At 38.8% G+C, this 23,207-nt stretch overlaps 1 protein-coding gene across 29 annotated transcripts in view; it reads right to left on the bottom strand.

Annotated features, from left to right (window-relative positions):
- DLG2 (discs large MAGUK scaffold protein 2) overlaps positions 1-23,207 on the bottom strand; it is a 2,097,061-nt gene that overhangs the window by 136,883 nt on the left and 1,936,971 nt on the right. For all 29 annotated transcript variants that reach the window (XM_058690298.1, XM_058690294.1, XM_058690296.1 and 26 more), the window contains one exon: positions 13,222-13,336. In XM_058690298.1, the coding sequence (XP_058546281.1) occupies positions 13,222-13,336 (115 nt within the window). The remainder of the gene's footprint in view (positions 1-13,221; positions 13,337-23,207) is intronic.

Below are 23,207 nucleotides of genomic sequence, written 5' to 3'. Positions count from 1 at the left end.
GAGCCATCATAACTCCATGTTAAGGATCAACTCAGCAAATATCTCTAAGGTACTTGCTTATTATTGAGGGAGATGCATTATACATTAAATGATTATATTTTCTAAAGTAAAACTTAGAGGACTTTCTATAACAATTACAAGTACCAATATGAATGAGGGAGCATATATGAAGTCAAGTATATCCAAAAAAATGCGGTATTTCTAGAAACCCTGGGCATTAAGAACAGAGAATTTCTTCTCCTTCATCTTTGCTGTGTAACTTTGGCAGTAACAAATTGTCTAACCTTGGTTTCATTCACTGTAAAATGGGGTTAATAATGACATTCCCTCACAGATATCATTAGACTTAAATTCTCATCACCATCTCCTTGTCCTCAGCATACCTGAACCATTATATAATCAAGGACTCATAAGAAGATTGTAGAGTGTTATGCAGGTGGGAGTAGTGTGGGACATCCATTTAAGAGGGAAGGGGCAGGAACACGGAGTTTTAGGAAAAAAGAAAAATGTCATCATCTTATAAAGAACCAACAGTGGGGTTCATTCAACAAAAGCCTTTCAGAAAGTGCAGAAACTCCTCACTGACCTGGCTTCACAGAAGCCAGAAACATAGAGACACCTTCCTGATGACTCATTCAGAGCTCTCCTTAATAGAAAGAGAAAGATGAAACAGTGCAGAAGCCACTGGAACTGATTTGTGAGCTTTGTGTGGAGAGTTGAAACTACAAACTTAATTTATATGACAATTTATATTTTTATGGTAGAGGTCACTAATGCTACCAAATATCCTGATCATCGCAAAGTTCATTTCAGTTACCATCACATTTTCTCGGTATTTTACCCCTTCAATCAGATTAAAAAACAAAACAAAACAAAAAAACAAACAAAAAACAAAAACAAAAACAAAACAGAAGTGTAGGATCCTGCATCTGAAAGGCCAAATCTGTATTTTTAGGAGAACTGAAGTGGGATGGCACATGAAGCAAGCAATCTGGCCTGAAATGATACAGCATAAAAATGTTTTAAAACATAATGGAAGATACTATAATTACAATGATACTTTTTTAAAGAGTCTATTTTTTAAAATGAAGAAAGAATGACATAAATGTAAATAAATAAAAGTACAATTTAAAAAGTAATGAAAAATAATTTGATGATGGAAACTTCCTTCTTACCTTTTCATAAGTATCACTAAAAAACATCAGTTTATCAAAAAGCATGGGTTCGGGCTTCCTACTTATTGAGAAAATTATATGGGAGATAAAGGAAATGAATGAGGAAAAAGAAAATTTAAAAGATGGTATTCTTTCTCAAAAAAACCAAAAAACAAAAACAAAAAAAACAATCCAAAGGTCAAAAATGCACCCCAAGCATTTTAGAATCATTTAGAACCAAAAGATCCAGGATTAAGAATTAAACAATGCAGCCATCACGTTTGCCCTAATTTTTTCAGCTATGAGGTAGGATTCATATGGAGAGAGGAAATATGGAGATTCATCTAGTGAGGTTTTAAAACTATAAATTTTAAAACATGGTATACTTTTCCTGATGCTCTGATTATGTTCTTATTTTTCTTTGGGTATTAAACTGTTCTTTCTCATATAAGCAGATGGCAATAATAAAGAGCAATAAACTAAAAATATATATTACAGTTTGTATGTGTTTATGGCTTTTAAAATTATTTTTTAAAGTTTATTTATTTATTTTGAGGGAAACAGAGACAGCATGAGTGGGGGAGGGACAGAGAGAGAGGGAGAGAGAGAATCGCAAGCAGGTTCTGGACTATCAGTGCAGAGCCAGACACAGGGCTCAAACTCATGAAACCAGGAGATCATGACCTGAACCAAAATGAAGAGTTGGATGTTTAACCAACTTAGACACCCAGGTGCCACTAAAATTCTTGGTGAAATCAAGTTGTCAGTCCCATGTCATGTCCCTGATTTCAAAAAAAAATTTTTTTAAACATTTATTCATTTTTGAGAGGCAGAGTGAGTGGGAGAGGGGCAGAGAGAGGGAGACACAGAATCTGAATCAGGCTCCAGGCTGTTAGCACAGAGCCCAACATGGGGCTCGAACTCACAGAAGATGAGATCGTGACCCGAGTTGAAGTCGGAAGCTTAACCGACTGAGCTACCCAGGTGCCCCTGATTTTTTAAAGTTTTTATTATTATTTTAATGTCGTTGGTCAGGGAAATCTATGTGTTACAGCCTTTGTGTTTAGAAAATGACACCTGGAAATGACACCGACACCTACAGCTCCAGTAATTTCCAGAATCCTCTGAGAGACTTTTGTACATTTTCTTAAAAATTTAGGCCTGAGGAACAAAGGAAGGGGGCAGAAACTTGCAGAACGGGAAGACTAAAACGCACCACTGGTGCTAAATAAATGTGAAATAATGACACTACTTAGCTTTTGAAAGATTTACTTCAGGGGAGAGAGATGACTCAAAGTAGGCTGTTGAAAGCTCAGAGCAAGTGGGAATTTAAAGTTTCTCAGGGATTAAGAGGGCTGGCACATAGTGTTTCCACAGATCATAAAATCAGGCATTCAGATAATTTAGATAAAGCACTTTTTCAGATAAGAGACAAAACTTGAATTCTTGAAAATGTTCTTGATGCTGACTTCACATTTCTTCCACTTACTGCACTAGACTAAGAAAAACACACATGCTTTCAGTTTTGAGCGCAATGTCCTGAACCAGGTGTCAGCAGGACTGGCTTCATAGGTGGGGGAACTGGGCTGCAGCACAGGGTGCTGCACTTAGGATCATGCTCTGTTCTTACCACCTTGATATTCTTAATTTCAGAACAAGCTTCACATTTTCATTTTGCAGTGGGCCCTGCAAATCGTGTAGTTGGTAGTGGGTGTCAGGCTGTATGTATGTTCCCACCTCCCACGTGTGGGCCATGATGCCTGATAGGTACTGCAGTTGTGTTCCTTGATGTGCTATGCAGGCTGCAGAATTTGTCTTGGCACAAGAGGGGCAGAGACCTTGTTCACACAGTTGTGACGGCCACACCTCAGTGTGGACCTACTCAACTTAATCACAAATCCACACGCTCAAACTAGTGTACAGGATCTAAGGTGACTAGGTTATTCAACTGCCCACTCAACATTTAATAATGCCTGAGTAGTTCTATAAAAATCAAGTGCAGTGTGACATGGCAGTAAATGAAACACAAGGCAAACACTAGAAAAAGGTCCATGTGAGTTGCGTGTTTACACATCTTTAAAGAGAATGGATGAGGCAAAGGCCTGGTACTATATTACACTTGGAAAAAAGAGTAGATAGCTTAATATTCTGAGCCTCAGATTCCTTAGCTGAAAACCATTGGGAAACAATACCTACTTAGACATAGTGGATGAAATCAAATCAAATCAAATCAAATCAAATATATGAAGGTCTTTCAATAAAGTCACATGCTGATGTAGGTAGGGGCACAAGACAACACACATTCTAGTCCCAGTTTGACCTCTTATGGGTAACCTTTAAACCTAGCATCTCTTTTCTTAATGGGGATAAAGATAGCATCGATTTTATAGGGTTTTTCTGACAATTAAATAATCCACACAAGGTGTTTATCAAACTGCTTGGCTCACAATATGATGCAATTATAATTTGTTATTTATTATGATTGTGATTGAGAATTTTAAAAGCATCTTTCCATGTTTGTTATTGTTACTGTTATTATTGATTTATAATAAACAGGAAAATGAATTTGAAGCCTAACCTATATTAAATATAGCATTTGCTTGGCTAAATGTTTTAAAAAAGACCTAATGTAGTCTGAGATGATTATCACTACTTAACAGGGCTGCTTACTCATATGCTCAAGAAGGCTGAAGACCTTTGTCAGGTAAGGAGCCATTTGCAAGCCACAAGGTAATCAAGTAAAATTTTAATTAAAGTTAAATTCTCACCAATCTTGTGACATGCATAATTCATTCATTGGATTGAGTCAGCAGTTACCATATGCCAGACTGTGCTGTAACCAAGACAATCTCCACCTGAGAGGTGCTCCCATCTAGTCCAGTGGAGGAGACAGGGGGGTCAATAGGCAGGAAGAGGAGAGAGCATGAATGTTAGAAGAGAGAAGTTTACATTGTTCGAAGTAACAAAGAGGAGCAGGTGCTCATTCAACCAGCTATGAGTCGTTGATTGTTTTCCCAATACCTTGTTCTGTTAACCACCATCTTTAATTGCCACTCAAAAAGTTCATTCAACAAGTATTTAAAGAATTCCTATAATGTATCAGGCACTGGGATTGAAGAACAAATAGCTGAGTCTATTCCTTTGCTGCAAATCTAACCTCATGATTTGGGGTAAGTTTTCCTCAATTCTTTTCCCATGCCCTTACTTGTCACCTGTCTCTCCTGTGAGCATTCTGTGTCCCACCTTTTAGTGTTCTACTCTCTTTTGTATCTAAAGCTGTCTGGATTGTTGTAGGAGGTAGCAATTTTGGGTTAAAAAGATAGGTGCCTCATCTAGAGATGAAGGGGCAGGGAGCAAAATCTAATTTGTTAGCATGACCCTTGAACACCTTAAGAACAGGAAAGATGCCCTATTAATCTTTTTATCCCCAGAGCACAGTACAGTATGGGGTGGATGGTTATGGCTCAAAAACAGGTTTTCTGGATGAATGAATGAGTGGGTAAGTGAATGAATTAGGGTGTACCATTAATAAAAATGATACCTGGATTCCATATCTTAGCATAGAGGTAGGGGAAAAACATGATGGGCATTGGAGGGGCTGCCCATGTACCTTTGTCCTTCTTTCTATAGAAATCTAAAAATGAAAAATCTTTTAAAAATTCAGGGCCAGGCTGTGATCTCAAGGGAAGGAGAAAACTCCCCCAGATCCCCAGTGACTCCTCCTCCTTTCTATTTCTGGCATAAAATTAGCTATCTGAAGACAAAGCCTTTTATTCTACAATTAAGGATGCAATTAAAAATGCAAATGCCTGAAAGAGTGAGCATAATGCTAATGAGTCTCAAAGTATAAATGGAACATCAGATTCTTTTCTGCTTCAAAGGAGGCACCAGCTTAGGAGGCAGGCTCTAAGCACTTAAAGGGGTTATAGGACCTCCACTTTACCTACCAGTCCCATATAGCAGGCTCTTTTATAGACTTGGTTTAACTTAATCCTACCAACAAGCCTGTGGACTAGGTGTTATGTGCATTTTATAAATGAAAATTTCATTTTAGCAACTGATAAACTTTGAAGTCTGGACCAGAAACCAGGTCCATCTGGAAGAAGTCAGTATAAGGTATAAACCAAACAGAAGGTCAATCAATCTGAATTTAACCCGTATCCCTATAGGGTCAAGTTCATCTTTACCGTATGGAAGTCCAAAAAGCATGGGCTTCAGTGAGAGATACACCTGGGTAAAGAATATGGCTTGGTCACAGAGCATATTGCGTAAGTGGTTTTTTAAGCCACTTTGGCCTTCTACACTGTTACTCTTCTGTGCAATGGTGGTAATAATCATATCTGGCATAGCACTGTTGTAGGGCTTAAGTGAAGTCAGGAGTGAAATGCAGGCACATAAGCTCTGGCCCCCCAGTGGTACATGCAGGCCACCCAGACACTGCAATACCCTCTCCAGATCTCTTCTGGTTTCCCAAGTCTAGACTTTCTCCACACTTTCTGCTTCATCCTATTAAACTGTTTCAGATAATTGGTCGTATCTTTTTCAGTAAGATTTTAATATAGATAAGAAATAGGAATCCAAGCAGTCTTGACTTTCTTTTCATGCTACAATGTATCATATTTCCAAATGAATAAATGATAATTTTGCTAAATAAGAATATATGAGTGAATGAGTGAGAAGTGATAAAAATGCCACTATCAGCCAGCCTTGTGCTAGTAATGGGCAAGGGGTACATGCAGATGATTATAATATGTCCTCTGGGGATAGCTGTGAAGAGCATGCTGGGTCCAAGTTCGGAGGGAAAAAAGAGAAAAATTCAACTTATAGTAAAATCCACAGATTTCATGGCTTTGCCTTAAATAGCCTTGAGAAATCCATAGCCAGGTGAAGTTAGAAGCAGCTTTGCACTGGAGTGCAGTCCCCTGACAGAGTACTGACCAGCAGTACCGGGGGGGCTGGAAGTGGGGTTGAAGGGCATGCTACCGTTTTAAGAAAAAAACAAAGACCAGAGTCCCTTACTTATATGATGATATAGCTTTCTCCTCCCAACAAAACCAATCAGATGAGAACATCCTTCCCCCAGCATAAAAAACACATCAGGATAAAGAATCCTGAATGGGATTTGTTTTCTTAAGACTGCCCTTGATACAACTTCCAAAAGGAAAACTTAAGGATGTTGAGAATGAGACACAGGATGAGGTTCACCCTGGGCCCTGTTCCTACCTCAAGTCCTCTCACTAAGAAGGTATTGGGTGTATGTGCTTGTCTAAATCTATTATTGAATTAGCCCCCAATTTAAAGGCAGTCACAGAATTCAGCAGGCAAATGAAGCAGCTTGAAAGGCCCTTTAGTGCCAGAGGTTTCCTGGAAATCCCAGTACTGGTATGTAATGCCTGTGTTCTCAGGACATGACCAGACTCCATTTACTTGGTGGCAGCCCAGCTGGTACTGAACTTCCGTAGGACCGGCTGTTCAAAGATCTTGACTTATATTCTAATTTTTTTCTTTCACATCTGTATAGGAAAGAGAGTCTAGGGATTAATTCATTCAACAAATATTTACTAAGGAAACTTCTTTATGCCAAGCCTTGTGGCATAAGGCACTAAGGGTATAATAAAATGAAGACATTAACTGGAATTTGCACATCCAGTATTGAGTGGTATTTCCATTTCAAGGACCTTACCATGAGAAACTCAATAAAGATTAGAGTAAATCGTATTTTAACAGATGAGTTTTAAATACCAGTGGTCTTCTGGGCAGACTTCACTGTAGGAAGCCTTTATAGGCATGCTGTAAAGATTTAAAGAAGATTATAAGCGCAAGGGAGATAACACGTGACGTATTTGGAAGTAATGATCTGTGCACATTTGAATTGCCTACAGATATGGACTACAAGAATCCTGAGGGAAGGAGGTGTGTGTTCTTATTCATCTCTGTAACCTTAACATCCATTATAGACTGGTTCACTGTAGGTAAGTATGTAAACTGTGTTTACTGAATATAAGAATCAATGCACCGATGAATCAATGTATGAAAGCCTTATGTTAAACAATGAGGCAGGAGGGATAAAAAACAATGAAATCTTGCCATTTGCAATAATGTGGATGGACCTAGAGTGTATTATGCTAAGCAGAATAAGTCAGTGAGAGAAAGACAAATACCATATGATTTCATTCATATGTGGAGTTTAAGAAACAAAACAGATGAACATAGGGGAAGGGAAGCAAAAATAGGATAAAAATAGAGAGGGAGACAAACCACAAGAGACTCTTAAATACAGAGAGCAAACTGAGGGTTGCTGGTGGGGTATTGGGTGGAGGGATGGGCTAAATGGGCAATGGGCATTAAGGAGAGCACTTGTTGGGATGAGCACTGGGTGTTATAAGTAAGTGATGAATCCTTACATTCTATTCCTGAAATCATTATTACACAATATGTTAACTAATTTGGATTTAAATAAAAAAATAAATAAACTGAAAACAACAACAACAATGGGGCAGGAGGCAGACCTAAGAGTATTTGTCATATTATAGCCTTTGAAGCAAAAGCTGTCTTAGGAAGCAGCAGAAGTTGAGCAGAGGGCTTGGAGGGGGTGAAGAATGCAGAAGAGAAGTTGAAGAATCATGGGGTTAGGGACACCGATGATAATCTATGAAGAAGTAGAGGGGCCAGTTGTAAGCACAGTGACACTTCTTATCTGTGGCTCCAGTTGAATATTTTGGATTCTGCTTCTAGGTAGACTCTTAATGGGGTGTGAGAGATGTTTGGTGAGTTGACAGAGCTGGGCATTCTGGAGCCTACAATCCTGGTCCTCCCATTCATCCTTCATGGGGTCTAGATGTTTGAAAATGTAAAATGGCACCAGGAAGTCTGTCCTTTCCTTGCTGAAGAAAAGCAAAGGGACAAGGGTGTCTCATCCCTTTGCTGAGAAAACAGTAGTTTGTTCAGGACCAATTCTACCATCTCTCTGTCCTACAGGGGAAAGGTTGTCTTTATAATAAATGATAAATACCACCAATTAATTTCCCATATGAGAGGTATTTAAATTCACTATTTTATTTAGTCCTTACAACCTCTTCATAGTATCCTATTATTATCCTCATTTCAAGCAGATAAAGAAACCAAGCCCACAAAGACTGACTTGTCCAAAATCACTGAGGTGGTAAGTGGCAGAACCAAGTTTCAAATTTTGTCTTTCTGGCAGAATCCAGCAACTGTGTCCTTAAACACTGCTCTATACTGCCTCACACACAGGACCTGAATGTTTATGCTTACATCCAATCTTACTCTGTGATCTTGGGGCAATTATTCAACTTATTTGAGGCTCAGTTTTCTCATCTGTAAAATGCAGGAAACATTCCTTGACTCTTCTACATGTTGGGAGAATATATGGCATAATATATGTGTAACACTACTAGCACGATGGTTGACCCACAGGAGGTGCTTGATAAACATTTTCCTTCACTTCCAACTCCTCATCCATCCAAAATGGCTGGAACACCAAGGGTCCGGGGGTCCCAGAGAGTTGCTAAAGGTCATGCAGTGAAGATGTGCTCTCCTGCCTGTGCACAGTGTCCTCTGCCTGGAGTGCTCCTTCTTGTTTACTTCATTTGCAAACTGTACATCATAACCCATTAGTGAGTATTACACGAAGTTAATGAGTTGTGACCTTCCTTTTTTCTTAAAAAAGGGAGACAAATAGAATGGAAAATAACAAAGTACACTTTACATAAAAAGTACAATGTAATAAAAAAATGTCTTTCAGCTTCATGTGTGTTTGTATTTACTGGGTCATGATGAAGAATGTTTTTCTTACTTCGAGTAAAAAGACTTGAAGATTTGTAAGTTAGCTCAAATAAGATCTTTTAAGAATCAATTCAGATATCTGTGGATTAGGAAACAATAAAGGTTCCAGGCCTTTTGAGGATGAATTTTTCACACCATGCTGCACTCTGATGATCTTCCTCTCATCTATTTCTCCCACTAGATGAGAGATTCTTGTGGAGAGGAAACATGACTTTTACTGCTGAGTCCTCAGTGTCCATTATAAGTCCTGGCACAAAATATATTCTCAAAGAAAGCTTGAATGCATAAATAAATCATAGCAACTGACTTTTAAACCCAAATTTACCACAGAGAGGTTATTCACCTGAACGCTCAAAATCGATACCTTTGATAAACAAATGAATGTGGGTTAGGCTTCTCTTTTACATCTCTCCTGTGACTTTTTACTCCCCATTGGTGGACTTAGCTGCTTTTCTTTCCTTCTCTTCCTGTTCTCCAAGTGCTGGGTGTGGTTGCTCTTGTTTATTAAAAGAAAGGATCTTTCCTTAGCTATTTGCACTTTTATGTGATTTTAATCCCCTACATCTCTGACCTTTCTTAGTAGCATCTGGATATAAAGGTCCCTGTTAGTCCCTGGATATACAGGTCCCTGTAGTAGTAGAAAAACCTTGTTCTCTGTCATGGATGCTTTCACCAGCATCCATGGTAGGTAAGAAAGAGGGCGCATATTTTAGAGGCAGGGAGAGCTAAATCTGCCCACATGGAGACCTGCGAAACACATGCAACAAAATCTGGATTCCAGTGGCTCAGGAGCCCAAGTGCATCTCATCTGAAGAAGTCATAATGTACTTGTGGAGCATTTTGAAGCATATTTTATTCGATTTTTTTTTTTACATTTTATTTACTTTTAAGCTTCTACAGCTATATGTTTCACAATGCAGGAAATGCACAATACAAATAGCCCAGTAAATCAAATATATCCAAATCATTCACATAGAACATTTACAGCGTTATCATAAGCAGCAATCAACTCCATTTGTACAGCACTACCGAAGTACTTCAGGCACCTTACACAAAAGATTCAAAGAAGGAAAATAATTACAAGTAGATTGGAAAATAGAGAGGCTTGGCTCAAGTTTAAAACACCGCCTGGCTCAGATGTGCTAGTTCCCCCGCCCTCCTTTCGACACTTTCAGGCAAACAAATTGCTATCACCTGGGAGGATTATTTCCAGTAAGGGAATGAGGCCAGCTTGTGCACTATCCTGAGAAGACGCAGCCTCTCGGACACACCCACGGCTGGGCTAGGTTTGGTAGTGTGAGTGTGAGTGTGAGTGTGTGAGTGTGTGTGTGTGTGTGTATGTGTCTGTGTATATAGGGAAGAGGAGGTGACTTCCAAAGGGAAGGGTGGTTTTGTGGTGCAGACAAATATCCTACGAGTCAGCTAAATTGTTTATTACAGAACAAAGGCTGCTAGCTTTCTGGGTTAGGTTTTGGCCTCATGGAAAAATACCAATAAAACTAAAGAAATCCCGTATGTTCTGTAGCACCATTTCTCCTGTGTAAAAACTCCAAAGAGGTTTATATTGGAGTTTCACCTCTCGGGTAACCTATTCCTTAATCTAAGAGTCTGGTGCTGTGTTGCCAGAAGCAGTTCGGGAATCATAGCTCAAGTGCATTCGACAACTGATACCAGAGAAGCTAGGCCCCTGGGAGGTGGAGTGAGAAGGGAGGTAGAAGATCCAACTATGCCGCTAAAGAGCTGTGGCAGATCTCTTCCCTTCTGGGGCCTCAGTTTCCTCTTCTGCAAATTAAACAGTGGACCTGATGATAACTAAGATTCCTTCCAGCCCTAGACTTACTTAAAGCTAAGCAGAATAATATTCCAGGCTGTCATTCTCAGATTAAAGAGACATGCTCATCTTCTGATATTTATATAATTAGAGAAATCCTGCTACTAATGTATTTTGAGAGAGCAACTAGTTGACTTTCTAAAATAAGTACAACCAACTGGCACTGGCCCTATTCAAGCGCTCTAGATAAAGCAAGCATCGCTATGAAAATCCCATAGCCAAATTTGGTGCAACCCACCCCCCCCTCAAAAAAAAAAGGTACAAAGGTACAAAGTTGCTGGATCATTTTTAGTAAGAATTCCCTTTAAGTCTTGCTAGTTCATTTCATTTGGTTGCCTTTTTGTTGCTGTTATTGGGGTGGGGGTGTCAGTTTTATCACATCACATGAGTACAAGGCCAGATGGGTCTTGTAAGTTCATTCCTTCTGATTTTACTCTATGGCCCTATCTCTTCCAATTTTATGCCTCCAAGAGTCATTCAGATGCTAAGGTCAGCCCTCTTGGTACTGAATAAGTATTAATAATTATACCTTTGGAAACCAAAAGCCATATTTGTATAGTAGAGAGATCATTTGGAGAATTTCCCATGAAGTGTCAGCTATTTTTGAGCGTCATTTAAGAGAGTTTCCTCCTTTCAATACAACTTCCACCTATTAGAATGTTAACAAGATAACATTCCTTATTACCTTAAGTCTTCATCTCTTTTGTATGTCATACTTTTATTTATCATTTTAGAGCATAAAAGTTTGGGTCTGATTAATACTATTTCAAATAGGTCTATTAGTTTTATATTATATCACTATATCACTTCATTTAATTTTCCTAATCTTCCACAATTCAAAAGACTAAACTATTACCAATATATTTTCAGCAAAGTTCTTCTGGTACATTAACATTTTTATGCATTCTATTTTTTAACAAGGTACCAATAATATGGTAATTTTTCCTTCCAGTGTGATTCTATATAACCATTTCATTTGCATTAACTGATTTATTTCTATCCTATTAACTCAATTGGCTTTTCCCAACATGCTACCCAAGACTAAAACATTTCAAGATGTAAAAATATTTTGTATTATAAGGACCAGCAATATAAAGCAAATAAGGAAAAAAGAAAGTCACTTTCCAGCACATCTGTGACTTTACTACAAGACATGTTCCAGGGTGATTCTTAATAGTTCCTGTCGCAGATTACACTTCACATAATCTTGTGAAATTCAGTTAGTCAAATTTGGAACATTAACTGCCTGTGTTTTGTTTCATCATGTTTTTATTTTAAATCTCAGGGCTTCTGAAGTATTGGAACTCCCTGGAATGAGGAGGGACTTTACGCTTGTCCCAGTGGCCAGCAAATCAAGGCCGTCAAGAACCTGCCACCTTTTGGAATCCTGCTCCTTTCTTGGCCCTGCAGTGCCTACCTGATATACTTAAAAGATAACTTCATAGCCAAAGTGGAATCAAGACAACAAGTCAATTCACGTACATAATTTAGTATCCATAACACACACTTCATGCTAGGAAAAGACAGTGAAATTTCAGGTGAGGAGGATATGACCTTGGATGGGAGTCAGACCAGATTGTGGGGCTGAGTAGGGTGAGGAGAATGCAGTGAAGATGGGCACATAGATTCATTCTAACAATTTATTAGATATCACTTCCCCCCTTTGGTTGTTAATACTTAACATTATTTTAAAAAGAACAGTCAGCACTAATGAAGTATGTTTTGGAAGGAACACAGGGGGCCTGCACTAAGAAGAAGTACATGTGATAGTTCAGTGATGGTGGATCTTTCTCAAGAATTAACTACAGTGATGAAAGACTGGAAGGCATTTCAAGTTCAATTAGTCATTTTTTATCTGGTAAATTAATGAGTTTTGTCAGGGCATGGAACAACTTTTGTAGCTGAGGAACGACTACTCACAAGATACCACGGAAGAAAATCTTTCCACCGAAACTTGTTGGAAGAAGCATATAACTCTTTAAAAGAGTGCTTTTGATTTCCAATCAATACACCAAAGTTCATACAATATATATCAAGCTGGTCAAGAGGTGATACAAGAATTTTTCTTCCTATACAGATGGTAAGAAAATGTCCAAGGCTTTGGTCCATATATTCAATTTACGATTAAGATTATCAGGAATGAAAATGTTTCTTCTCATTATTCTTACTGCAACCTGTGCTAAGAACTTGACCGTAGACCATAACATTCTCAAAGAATAACATGTTAAAAGCAAGGCTTTTAACTAATTTGACATAATAACATTTCAAAAATTTCTTCAAAGTGGTTAAACTTAAGGTCTCACAGTGGTGTATTGATGAGCATGGGTTAATAAGAACATGTATTCCGTTCCTACAAGGTGTTGTCTTTATCTCCCCAAGCTGGATTGCTCGCAAAGTGCAGATCACAGTAAGAAATGCTCCGTTGCCTACCTGACATAGAGGGAGCGTTTCTGATTGGTTCGCAGGGACCCGGACCCGGAACTCATGCTGTGGTTCATCATCTGCTCTCGTAGGTCATGGATTTTGGCCTCAAATCGAGCGTAATCTGGGAATGGAAACAAAGATGGTAGATTTGGTCCTGTGCCTTCAGAAAAGTAGATATGGTGCAAGTCAAGGCAGCTACTTGCCCCTGATATTGGTTCCTTTGCCAAGCATCAGGGAGATGCACAACTCAAAGCAGTGAATACAGAGGGATCACTTGTTTAGTATTATTTATTTGCAGACATTTACAAGAAGAAAAGGATAAATCAATGACTTCCCAAAATGTAACTAGAAAACATACTGCCATCAAATTCCCAACGTGTGAAATGTCCTGGGGGAGGAGGTATGTGCGGTTATAAATGGGCAACACAGGGCATTCTTGTGGTGATGAAATGTGCTGTCTTGACTGTGGTAATGGATACAGGTAACTGCACGTGTGAAACAATGACATACAACTAACTACACTCACATATATTTACATGAATGAGTACAAATAAAACTGGGAAAAGCAGAATTAGATTGATGGATTACATCACTGTCAATGTCCTGTTTATGATAATGTGCTATAGTTTTACAAAATGTTGCCATTGGGCAAAACTATGAGTAAAAGGTGTATGGATCTTCCTGTATTATTTCTTACAATTGCATGTAACTCAATAATTATCTTAAAATAAAAACTTTACTTTAAAAAAGAGGGCACCCCCCCCCCACCAAAACCCAAACCAAACAAACAAAAAAACAAGATCCACAAATAAAACAAGGATTCAAGGAATTATCAATGTTATTGGGAGGGGAGGTTGAGTCTACAGTTAACTTTCAGCTTGATAGACCAGAGAATCAAGTGTTTGGTGATGAGTTGTGTAAAAAATTGCCTTTTAATTTGACTAAGTTTTTTTCTGCTATAGGTTGCTAGAAACTGATCATTTGGGGCATACCTCAATTTTGCCCTATAATCTTAATAGAAAAAGTCCATATATCAAACTTCATCAATTCTAAGATACATAACGTAGTTAAATCAGTTTCTAGGAGACTGACATTAGAAATCGGGGTAGAGGACAGTCTTGTTTTAAATATATTTTAGAAACTTTCAAACATTTGGGTCTAAAAAAAATCAAGAAAATATAGTTACATATCATACTATTTCTTCGTATGAAAAATATTTTTCCCATATGTCAGTCCAATAAAAATAAAGATAGCACAAATAGGTTTTAAGATACTTATTAACACAATCAGCATGTAAAAAGTAAAAGCTTTTGAAGTTTTGATATTCCTGGTCACAATTTGTTCTATTATCTCCTTGGCACACAGTATCTTGCTTTAGTGAAATCCAGTAGGTGAAAAGGCCAATTTACTCATGAGATAAATGTGAAAATGCTATTTCAAATTATAAATGGTTCTTTTAATTAGAAAGAAATTCATCATAAAGTATTTCCTTAGTACATTTCAAAAAACAATTTGATTTTCAATTTAATTTATTCATAACTTTTCATAAAAACAAGAATGACTAAATGAACATAATAAAAGATGATCTACTTACAGTGTTTCAAATTCTTTATAATAAAAGTTCCACAAAATTAAATTTAAATTCAATTTACTGACTATTGGTTATTATGGGGTGGGATTTCACAAAAGAAAAGACTTGAACTTGGTTTCCAATGATAAATAGATAACTGGATAATGACCTTTGAATGTTAAATATTTTTAAAGTTTAGTACTCCAAAGATAAAACCATAAAAGTTGACCGGAAATTTCTGGTGCTTAAGCAAAGTCTTGTGCTATCTAGATTTGGAAGGCTTCCTCTTCAAAACTTAGCTTTAAATGATTAAATCCTAAATGATTAAATAAGCAGAACCCATACTTACCTTAAAATCTATTGATCATAATTTATGATATTTATTTCATTCCTTTTTGACAGAGAGAGAAAACATGCATTTATAACCGTTGCTATGACACTATGCAGATTGAAATCATTTGGGGTGAGTCACGTTTTCTTGCCATTGTAAGAGTTGTTTAGTATTTATTGCCATCACATGGCAGATGCTGTGCTTAGTACTTCATGGGCATTATTTCTTCCCTAAATCGAAAAATGAAGTTCATGAATGTTGTAAAAATTTGGAGTATATAGAAAAACAATAAAAACTGAGAGGACATCTGGCTCTTCTTCCCTCCCCACCTTCTTTCTTCCCTCTCACTGCTGTCCTTCACTACAGCTTATTCTGGAGATACGTATTATGTCCTGGACTTGCACAGGCATTTATCAGCTTATTTCAATATATACACACACATATCCCCACATACATATGAGATCATAAATATATATTATGCTAATGCCTTTTTCTCCCTTTTTAACTGTGTAACTTGGATCTTTTCCTGGCTTCTCCCAAATACATAAATATACATATATTTTTAAAGTTTATTTTTATTTATTTATTTTGAGAGAGAAAGTGAGGGAGAGGGAGAAAGTGCGGGAGAGGGGCAGAGAGAGAGAGGGAGAGAAGAAATCCCAAGCAAGCTCCATACTGTCAGCACGGAGCCCGATGTGGGGCCGGATCTCATGAACCGTGAGATCATGACCTGGACGCCTAATCCACTGAGCCACCCAGGCACCCCTAAACATATTTCTTAATACACTTAATTGCATCACATGATTAAGATTGTAATTTATTTAACAGTTGCTACATCATAAGATAGTTAGGCCCATCCAGCTTTTTGCTGTTATAAACAGGATCTCAGTCTAACGTGAGCACATTTATGGCAGGTTAATAGAGCGCTGTAGTGCAAGTACTGGTCAAAGCTTTGCACAGACGTCAGATAGCCCGCATTAGCATTTCTCAGAGAAGAATGTAATGTGGCCTGGGACACCAAGCAGGATTTTTTAGCGTCCTCTGATCATGCTCCACACCACCGCTTTGTAAATATCAGGCATCACCCCCAAGAACCACTAAATCCCCCATCTGCTCCCAGGACTCTCTCCCCACAACTTTTATGACTTCACTCCTGTGATAAAATCCTAAAATCCCACCTCTGCTCCCCGACTTAAGCATCTTAATTGAGTGCCAGTCCCTGACCCCATTTGGCCACGTTGCTACTTTCTTGTACTTACCACACCAATTTGCAGTTATTTATGCAGTTGCCCATCTTCCCCATTAGACTCTGAGAACAGAAGCCACAACTCACTCCCCGTGGAGTTCCCTGTTCCTAACACGGTGTCCAGTATGCATGAGGTATTTAATAACAGGGGTTCAGTAAACATTTTCTGAGTGAACCATGAATGAGGATGTGAGCAGAATCATTAAATGAGTTCAGTTATAGAATGCCTACAGGTACTGAAATTGCCTCTTTTCAATTTTAAGGTTTTTTAATGAAGAAAGACAACATGCTTCTCCTGTGGGACTTCTTTTTTCAAGGCTAAATAGTCTATCTAATTTCAAGGCTTTATTTCTGTCTAATTACTGACACTCCCAAATCCCACTAATGTTTTCGTTGTCCAGGAATCTCTGTGCTCTTCCCATCTCAGGCATGTCACACGTTGGAAATACCTCCCTGATACTTAACCTATATCTGATCAGCACTTTGGAAGTCTCTTCTGGCTGCCACACTTTATATGTCACAACAGGCTACTTGCTTTCATAGTAAACTGTGTTCTCCTTATTGTATGGCTCATTAGATCCCCCAAATGTTTTCTGCCTTGCTTTTGAAATGTTTGTTTTACACCATATTCTATAGTGTTTGTACTCCCTGCTGTGGATGGGAAAGTGCTGTGCTGTACTATATTGAATTTGTCTTAATTGGAATACATCCTGCCCCCAACTTTTTCACTTTGACAGTTGTGTTAATCACAAATCCTATGTTCCAAAGTGCTTACTCATCTCTTCGTGCCTTTCAATTTTTATTTTATTATTATTTTTTCAAGTAGGTTCCACACCCAATGTGAGGCTTGAACTCATTCATGACCCTGAGATCAAGAGTTGTATACTCCAACAACTTGGCCAGCCAGGTGCCCCTTTTCTCTCCTTTTTAGAAAATAAAACTTGTGGTGCCTGGGTGGCTCAGTTGGTTAAGTGTCTGACTCTTTTTTTTTTTTTAACGTTTTATTTATTTTTGAGACAGGGAGAGACAGAGCATGAACAGGGGAGGGTCAGAGAGAGGGAGACACAGAATCTGAAACAGGCTCCAGGCTCTGAGCTGTAAGCACAGAGCCCGACGCGGGGCTCGAACTCATGACCACAAGATCATGACATGAGCCGAAGTCGGCCACTTAACCTACTGAGCCACCCAGGAGCCCCTAAGTGTCTGACTTTTGATTTTGGCTCAGATCATGATGTCACGGTTTGTGCCCTGCATCAGGCTCTGCGCTGACAGTGTGGAGCCTGCTTGGGATTCTCTCTCCCTCCTCTCTGCCCCTCTCCTGCTTGCACGTTCTCTCTCAGTAAATAAATAAACATTAAAAAAAGGGGCTCCTGAGTGGCTCAGTTGGTTAAGCGTCCGACTTGAACTCAGGTCATGATCTCACAGTTCATGAGTTCGAGCCCTGTGTTGGGCTCTGTGCTGACAATTGAGAGCCTGGAGCCTGCTTCAGATTCTGTGTCTCGTTCTCTCTCCCCCCGCCCCCCACCCCGTCCCCCCTCATGCTCTGTCTCTCTCTCTTTCCCACCAAAAATAAATAAAAACATAAAAAAATTAAAAACATTAAAAAATAAAAAAAAGAAAATGTAAATGCAAGTAATTTCACTAGAGCAGAAGCAATAAGATCTGGATTTATAAATATGTATGTGTGTGTGTGAGAGACAGACAGAAGAGGAGCGATGTCTCCAGCTTCTCAAAGATGAGTGAGCTTATGGTTAGAAGTGCTCTAGAAATAAACAAGAAAGCAGGTACGTAAACTCTATATTTTATAATAGTACTGAAAATCTCACTTTTCAACGAAACAGAAATCTAACACTACCACACCATTTAATCTTAATCTTTATATCATCTAAAGGGGAATTCATGTTTCCTGAGCACCTGCAATGGGCCAGCATCTGTGCTGCAGAATGCAAATATTCTATTATTTCTCTTAACAAAGCTCTGAGGTAGGTATACCGTTTTAGAGATGAGGCAACAAGTTCAGGGAGGTAAACTAACTTCGCCAAAGTCACTGAGTCAACCTTGCATCTCTGTGAGTCCAATTTGTTTCCATTGTATCGTAACATCTATTACAACACCATAATTCTCCTTTAGAACCTAAGGCATCCTCATTTCTCTACTTCTCTGACTTGACATCTTGCTCTCCTTCTTCTCATGTACTATACTGATTATGTGCATGCTGAACTTCTTTATTGCAGTACAAATGCCTTAGAGGGTGGGGATGCTTCACCCATCTCTCATCCCCAAACCTCAGGGCCTATTATTCCTTCTTTCCTAGACTCAGGACTGTGCCAGATGTTTGACATATAGTTTTTTTAAAATTATTTTTAATGTTTTTGTATTTACTTGTGTGGTGTGTGAGTGTGTGTGTGTGTGTGAGCGAGAGAGAGAGAGAGAGAGAGAGAAAGCATGAACAGGAGAGGGTTAGAAAGAGAGGGAGACACAGAATCCGAAGCAGACTCCAGCCTCTGAGCTGTCAGCACAGAGCCTGAGGTGGGGCTCGATCCCACAAACTGTGATGTGAGATCATGACCTGAATGCCAAGAGTCAGGCACTTAAATGACTAAGCCATCCAGGTACATCAAAGAGTTATCTATTTTGTGCTTCTTGGGTGTGTGTGTGTGTGTGTGTGTGTGTGTGTGTGTAACAAGAAGCAAACCACTGACAACCAACTTCGAGGCAAATGTTTTAGAGGAGTTTCAAGAAACATTACTTCCAGTTAGTTCTTTCTCTCCATTACGTATGATGAACCAATTAAAAAAAAATCCCCTTTGGTGGGCATTTAAATCCACTTGTTCCTGACTAGACACATTCACACTGGGACTGTGTCCCTTGCTTTCACTTGGTTGGACATGATGGGTGATAACAGCAAACAAGGTACAAAATGTGGTTATACAGACAGGGTGAGAATCCTGGCTGTGCCACTTACTAGTTGTGTACCACTGTGAAAGTTATTAACCTTTCTGGGCTCAATTTCCTCATGAATAGAATGGGAACAAGAATTGTTTCTACTTCAACATGTGTTGGGACTTCAAGGGTTGGCTCTTGGTAATGACTAGTAATCCCCCTGTTAATTTTCACATGTAATTCAACACCTATTCTTGTTCATTGCTTGCAAAAGTCATAACCCCCCTCTATAACAAGTAGAAAGGAAACCTGTGTCTACTCCTAGAGCCCCCTTGTTATAGCCTCACTCTACCTATTATCGGTTTCTTGAGTTTGAACTACTGATGGACACTTGGATGGAGAAAGGCAAGGGTGTGAACGCCAGATACTACACAGGAGAAGAGGCTCTGCTATACACTATCTTCTTCTGCAATTTGTCAAGAGTGAATGAGGAGACCCAGAATGCAAATCCACTCTATCATTGACACTGGAAAGGAGGCATTGCCTCTGTGAGGGGGCTTGGGTTGTTTAATGCAGTAGGATTAATCCGAATTGATTAAAGCTGCCCAGCTGTTCACATTTGCAAGGCTCAGATGGCTAGCCTGTGTCATAGAGATGGAAACGATGAGCTCAGTGGGTTAGACTACAGCATGAAGTGCTGGGCATGTCCTTCTCCAAGTGAATTGGTGAGGAGGGCCCTCCTCTGCAGTTATAACCTCATGCTGCTGACTCACAGTTGTGTTATCAGAGGAAGCAGTGAGCAGAGGGTAGGGGAGTTAAGAACTCTGGGTTAGGAGGCCAGCTTTAAATCATAAGCCTGTCACTTGCTACCCATGGGACTTTGGGTAGTTTCTGAACCTCAGTTTGTTCATCTGCAAAATCGTGATATTCCTCTCAAAAAGTGGTCTTGAGAATCAAAATGAGATCTGACATGAAGCGCTTTGCAAATATAAAATAGTTGTTGCTGTTATTACCATGGTGGCTCCCGTCAGAATAAAGGCATATGCAGTCCTTAGTGGCACTAAGGACAGTAGCATCCTATTCCTACTTGCTCATTATGGACATTGCACAGCTTTAACAACTGGTGAAATCATTGGCTGTAAATGGGGTTCTGCATATCTAAGCGACACAGGCTGCTTTCCTGCTGAGTTACCATTTCCTCGCCACAGGGAAAGTAGTTTGAAGAGGCCACCTACTGCATGCCTAAGAAGTGATGCTTTTAATAGACAAACCTGAGTTAGAAGCTCTTAGTGGTTCATAAGCTAAGGAATTTCAAGCTTTGGGGCACCTTCCAATGGGCTGGGGCAAACGTCAATGGTGTATAGTCTACTGGGGTCACAATATTGTTTACCTGGACATGACCCTCTTTGTCACCAGGGTCCAGAAAGGGTGTATGGGAAGGATGCAAGAAGAATAGTTTACATCAATTTTTAGCACGGCATCTAATCACTGCTCAAGGGACGAGGTACTTTGAGCAATTATAAAAGCTTCCATTTTTTTGGGGAAACATCCTTCTTTCATTTATTCAGCAAACATTTCTTCAGGGTTTATTACATGCCAGGCACAATGCTAATTGCTAGGGACACCAAATTCACTGGAAAGACCTTTGCCTCAAGGGGCTCACAGGCTGGTGCTTTGCTGCCTTTAATTTTCTGGTTTCTTGCTGTGAATAGAAAAAAGAGCATTTTCCATTTAAATATCTGCCCCTTGTGAGTGGTATCAAGTACTTTCCATATGGTAATGGGATATCTCCGTGGTGGGAAGAAGCCAACACAGCCAGACCTGTGTTACAATGGAGAAACTGAGGCAGGTTAAATTTTTGTGAAAGTCTATATGGTTTCTGGTGGAGGGAGAAGAAAGGGTCTTAAAGTAGTGCCCTGGGATATCTTTGCTGGATTTGAGTCTTGGCTCTGGGTGATGTTGGGAAAATTCCTAACCCTCTCAGAGATAATGATTTCCTCATACGTTGAGTGGGGAAGTCATCTCTGCCCCTATAAGATGTTGTCCTGAATATCTAATACAGCATAATTCATTTTTATCATTGTAAGCAGTATTGATTTTTTTTTTTTGCAGCAGTATTGATTTTTAAAAGAACCATCAATTAATAACAATAATAGCACTCTTTTTTTTTTTTTTGGAGAGGGTGGATACAAGACTCATTCTGATGTCACAAGCTGAAACTTATGGGTAGAAGGAGGAAGATGTGAGCCTCATAATCATTGTAATCTGATAAATAAAGTATTTAAAGCAAGAAACACCAAATACATTACTGCATTCTCCATACTAGGCTCTTAACAAAATAACGTATATATGAGGGTCAGGGATAGATGACAGGTTATATATATCTCAAGTCTAAGAAGCAACCCTTTGTCAAAATTCTTCTATATGATAGAAAAACAACCATATTTATTTGGAGCTCAGAAAATAATCAACGGTTCCCATTTCACCACCTCTTCTTTTCTTAGTTGCCTTGGGATTTCAGAGCCAGACAGGCACAGAAAAGTTCCTGCCATATTATAGTAGGCTTTAAAGGTACCTTAGAGCTTCTTTACTTTGGCTACTTTTCAAGTTGCCATGCTGGGAAGGGTGCTGTTTTTATGGACTATTTTAGAAGACTGGTTTTCTTTCCGTATATACATCAGAATGCCCACCTGCCTTTAACAGTGCTGACCTCTGGCCACTGGAATTTACTAGCCCTTTCCTTCAACCCTTACTTAACTTGTCTTACAGGCTGCCACCTGTGTTAAAGCGATGACATGGAATTTTCCACTGCTAAACATTTACAGATGTCATTTGGCTTACTTCTGACCCAAGCTACTGTGCTAATGTGTACATGTCCATGCATGTGTGTGTGTGTGTGTGTGTGTGTGTGTGTGTGTGACATACACAGAGACATGGAGAGAAATGGAGAGCAACAGAAAGAGATAAACAGATTAAAAACTGAATTCACTAGAATCGAAAGGTAATCAGGAATCCTAGACAATAGGGTAGGTCTGCTATGTTTCCTGCATTCCACAAAAGAAGGGGATGTATATACCAATCTCTTGTACATCTCTAGCACTGAGCATTAAGAACTCAGTTGTGGAAACCATGAGGGCACGACATTGTCATATTTTTTTTCTGTATCTCTAAAACCTAAAACAGAGTTTGACACATAGTTATCAGTTAATAAATCCTAATGTAAATGTTTGTTGAATTGGGTGAGTTAAACAAAAATTTCAATTCTACTATGGAGTAGATCAAACCTTTTAGAATAATTTTTAATAACATGTTGAATTAAGGTATGTTGTCTCTCTTTGTCTCTCTCTCAGCAGACTTGGGATCATTTGTTTTGACTTGAACAGTTTTCTATGCAACTTGGCTGGAGACCCTTCAAAGAGGTTTCAGCCAAATGCTGAGGAATTCTTTAATGTGGAAAATGAAGTTAGTTTTATAGGCAAACGACAGTCTGAATCCCTAACCAGCTATTTCACACAATAGGCACACAACTCTGAAAATTAGATACATCAAATTTCAATTTGGCTTCATGCAAGCTTTGTTTTATAGATTCACAAAGGCAGATTTTTTTTTTAATTATCAGGATTATTGCAAAACAGAGTCAGCAAAGAAACTTTTTGAATTTGGCAAAGCCACTGTCTTCCAGCAATTGACAATAGCCTGATGTAATGTTATTCTTTAAAAAACGATAAAGCAAATATGATTCAACTTTGATTCCTAAGTTTACTACTGACTCTCAATATGGATTTTGTGCAAGTTATTCAGGCTGGGGAAGATTTGTTTTTCTCATCTGTACAATAGTATAACAGCACATACCTTATCAGATCGTTTGAAGATTAAATGCAATGGCATTTGTGAATAGTATACTCAGTGCAGGAACGGAGTAGAATGTTCAATAAATGAAAAAGAAAAAAAGATTAAGACCT

The sequence above is a fragment of the Neofelis nebulosa genome, chromosome 10 (assembly GCF_028018385.1).
Source record: "Neofelis nebulosa isolate mNeoNeb1 chromosome 10, mNeoNeb1.pri, whole genome shotgun sequence".
Classification (NCBI taxonomy): domain Eukaryota; kingdom Metazoa; phylum Chordata; class Mammalia; order Carnivora; family Felidae; genus Neofelis; species Neofelis nebulosa.
The sequence above is the reverse complement of the archived record's forward strand: the minus strand, read 5'-3'. Positions and strand labels throughout refer to the sequence as shown.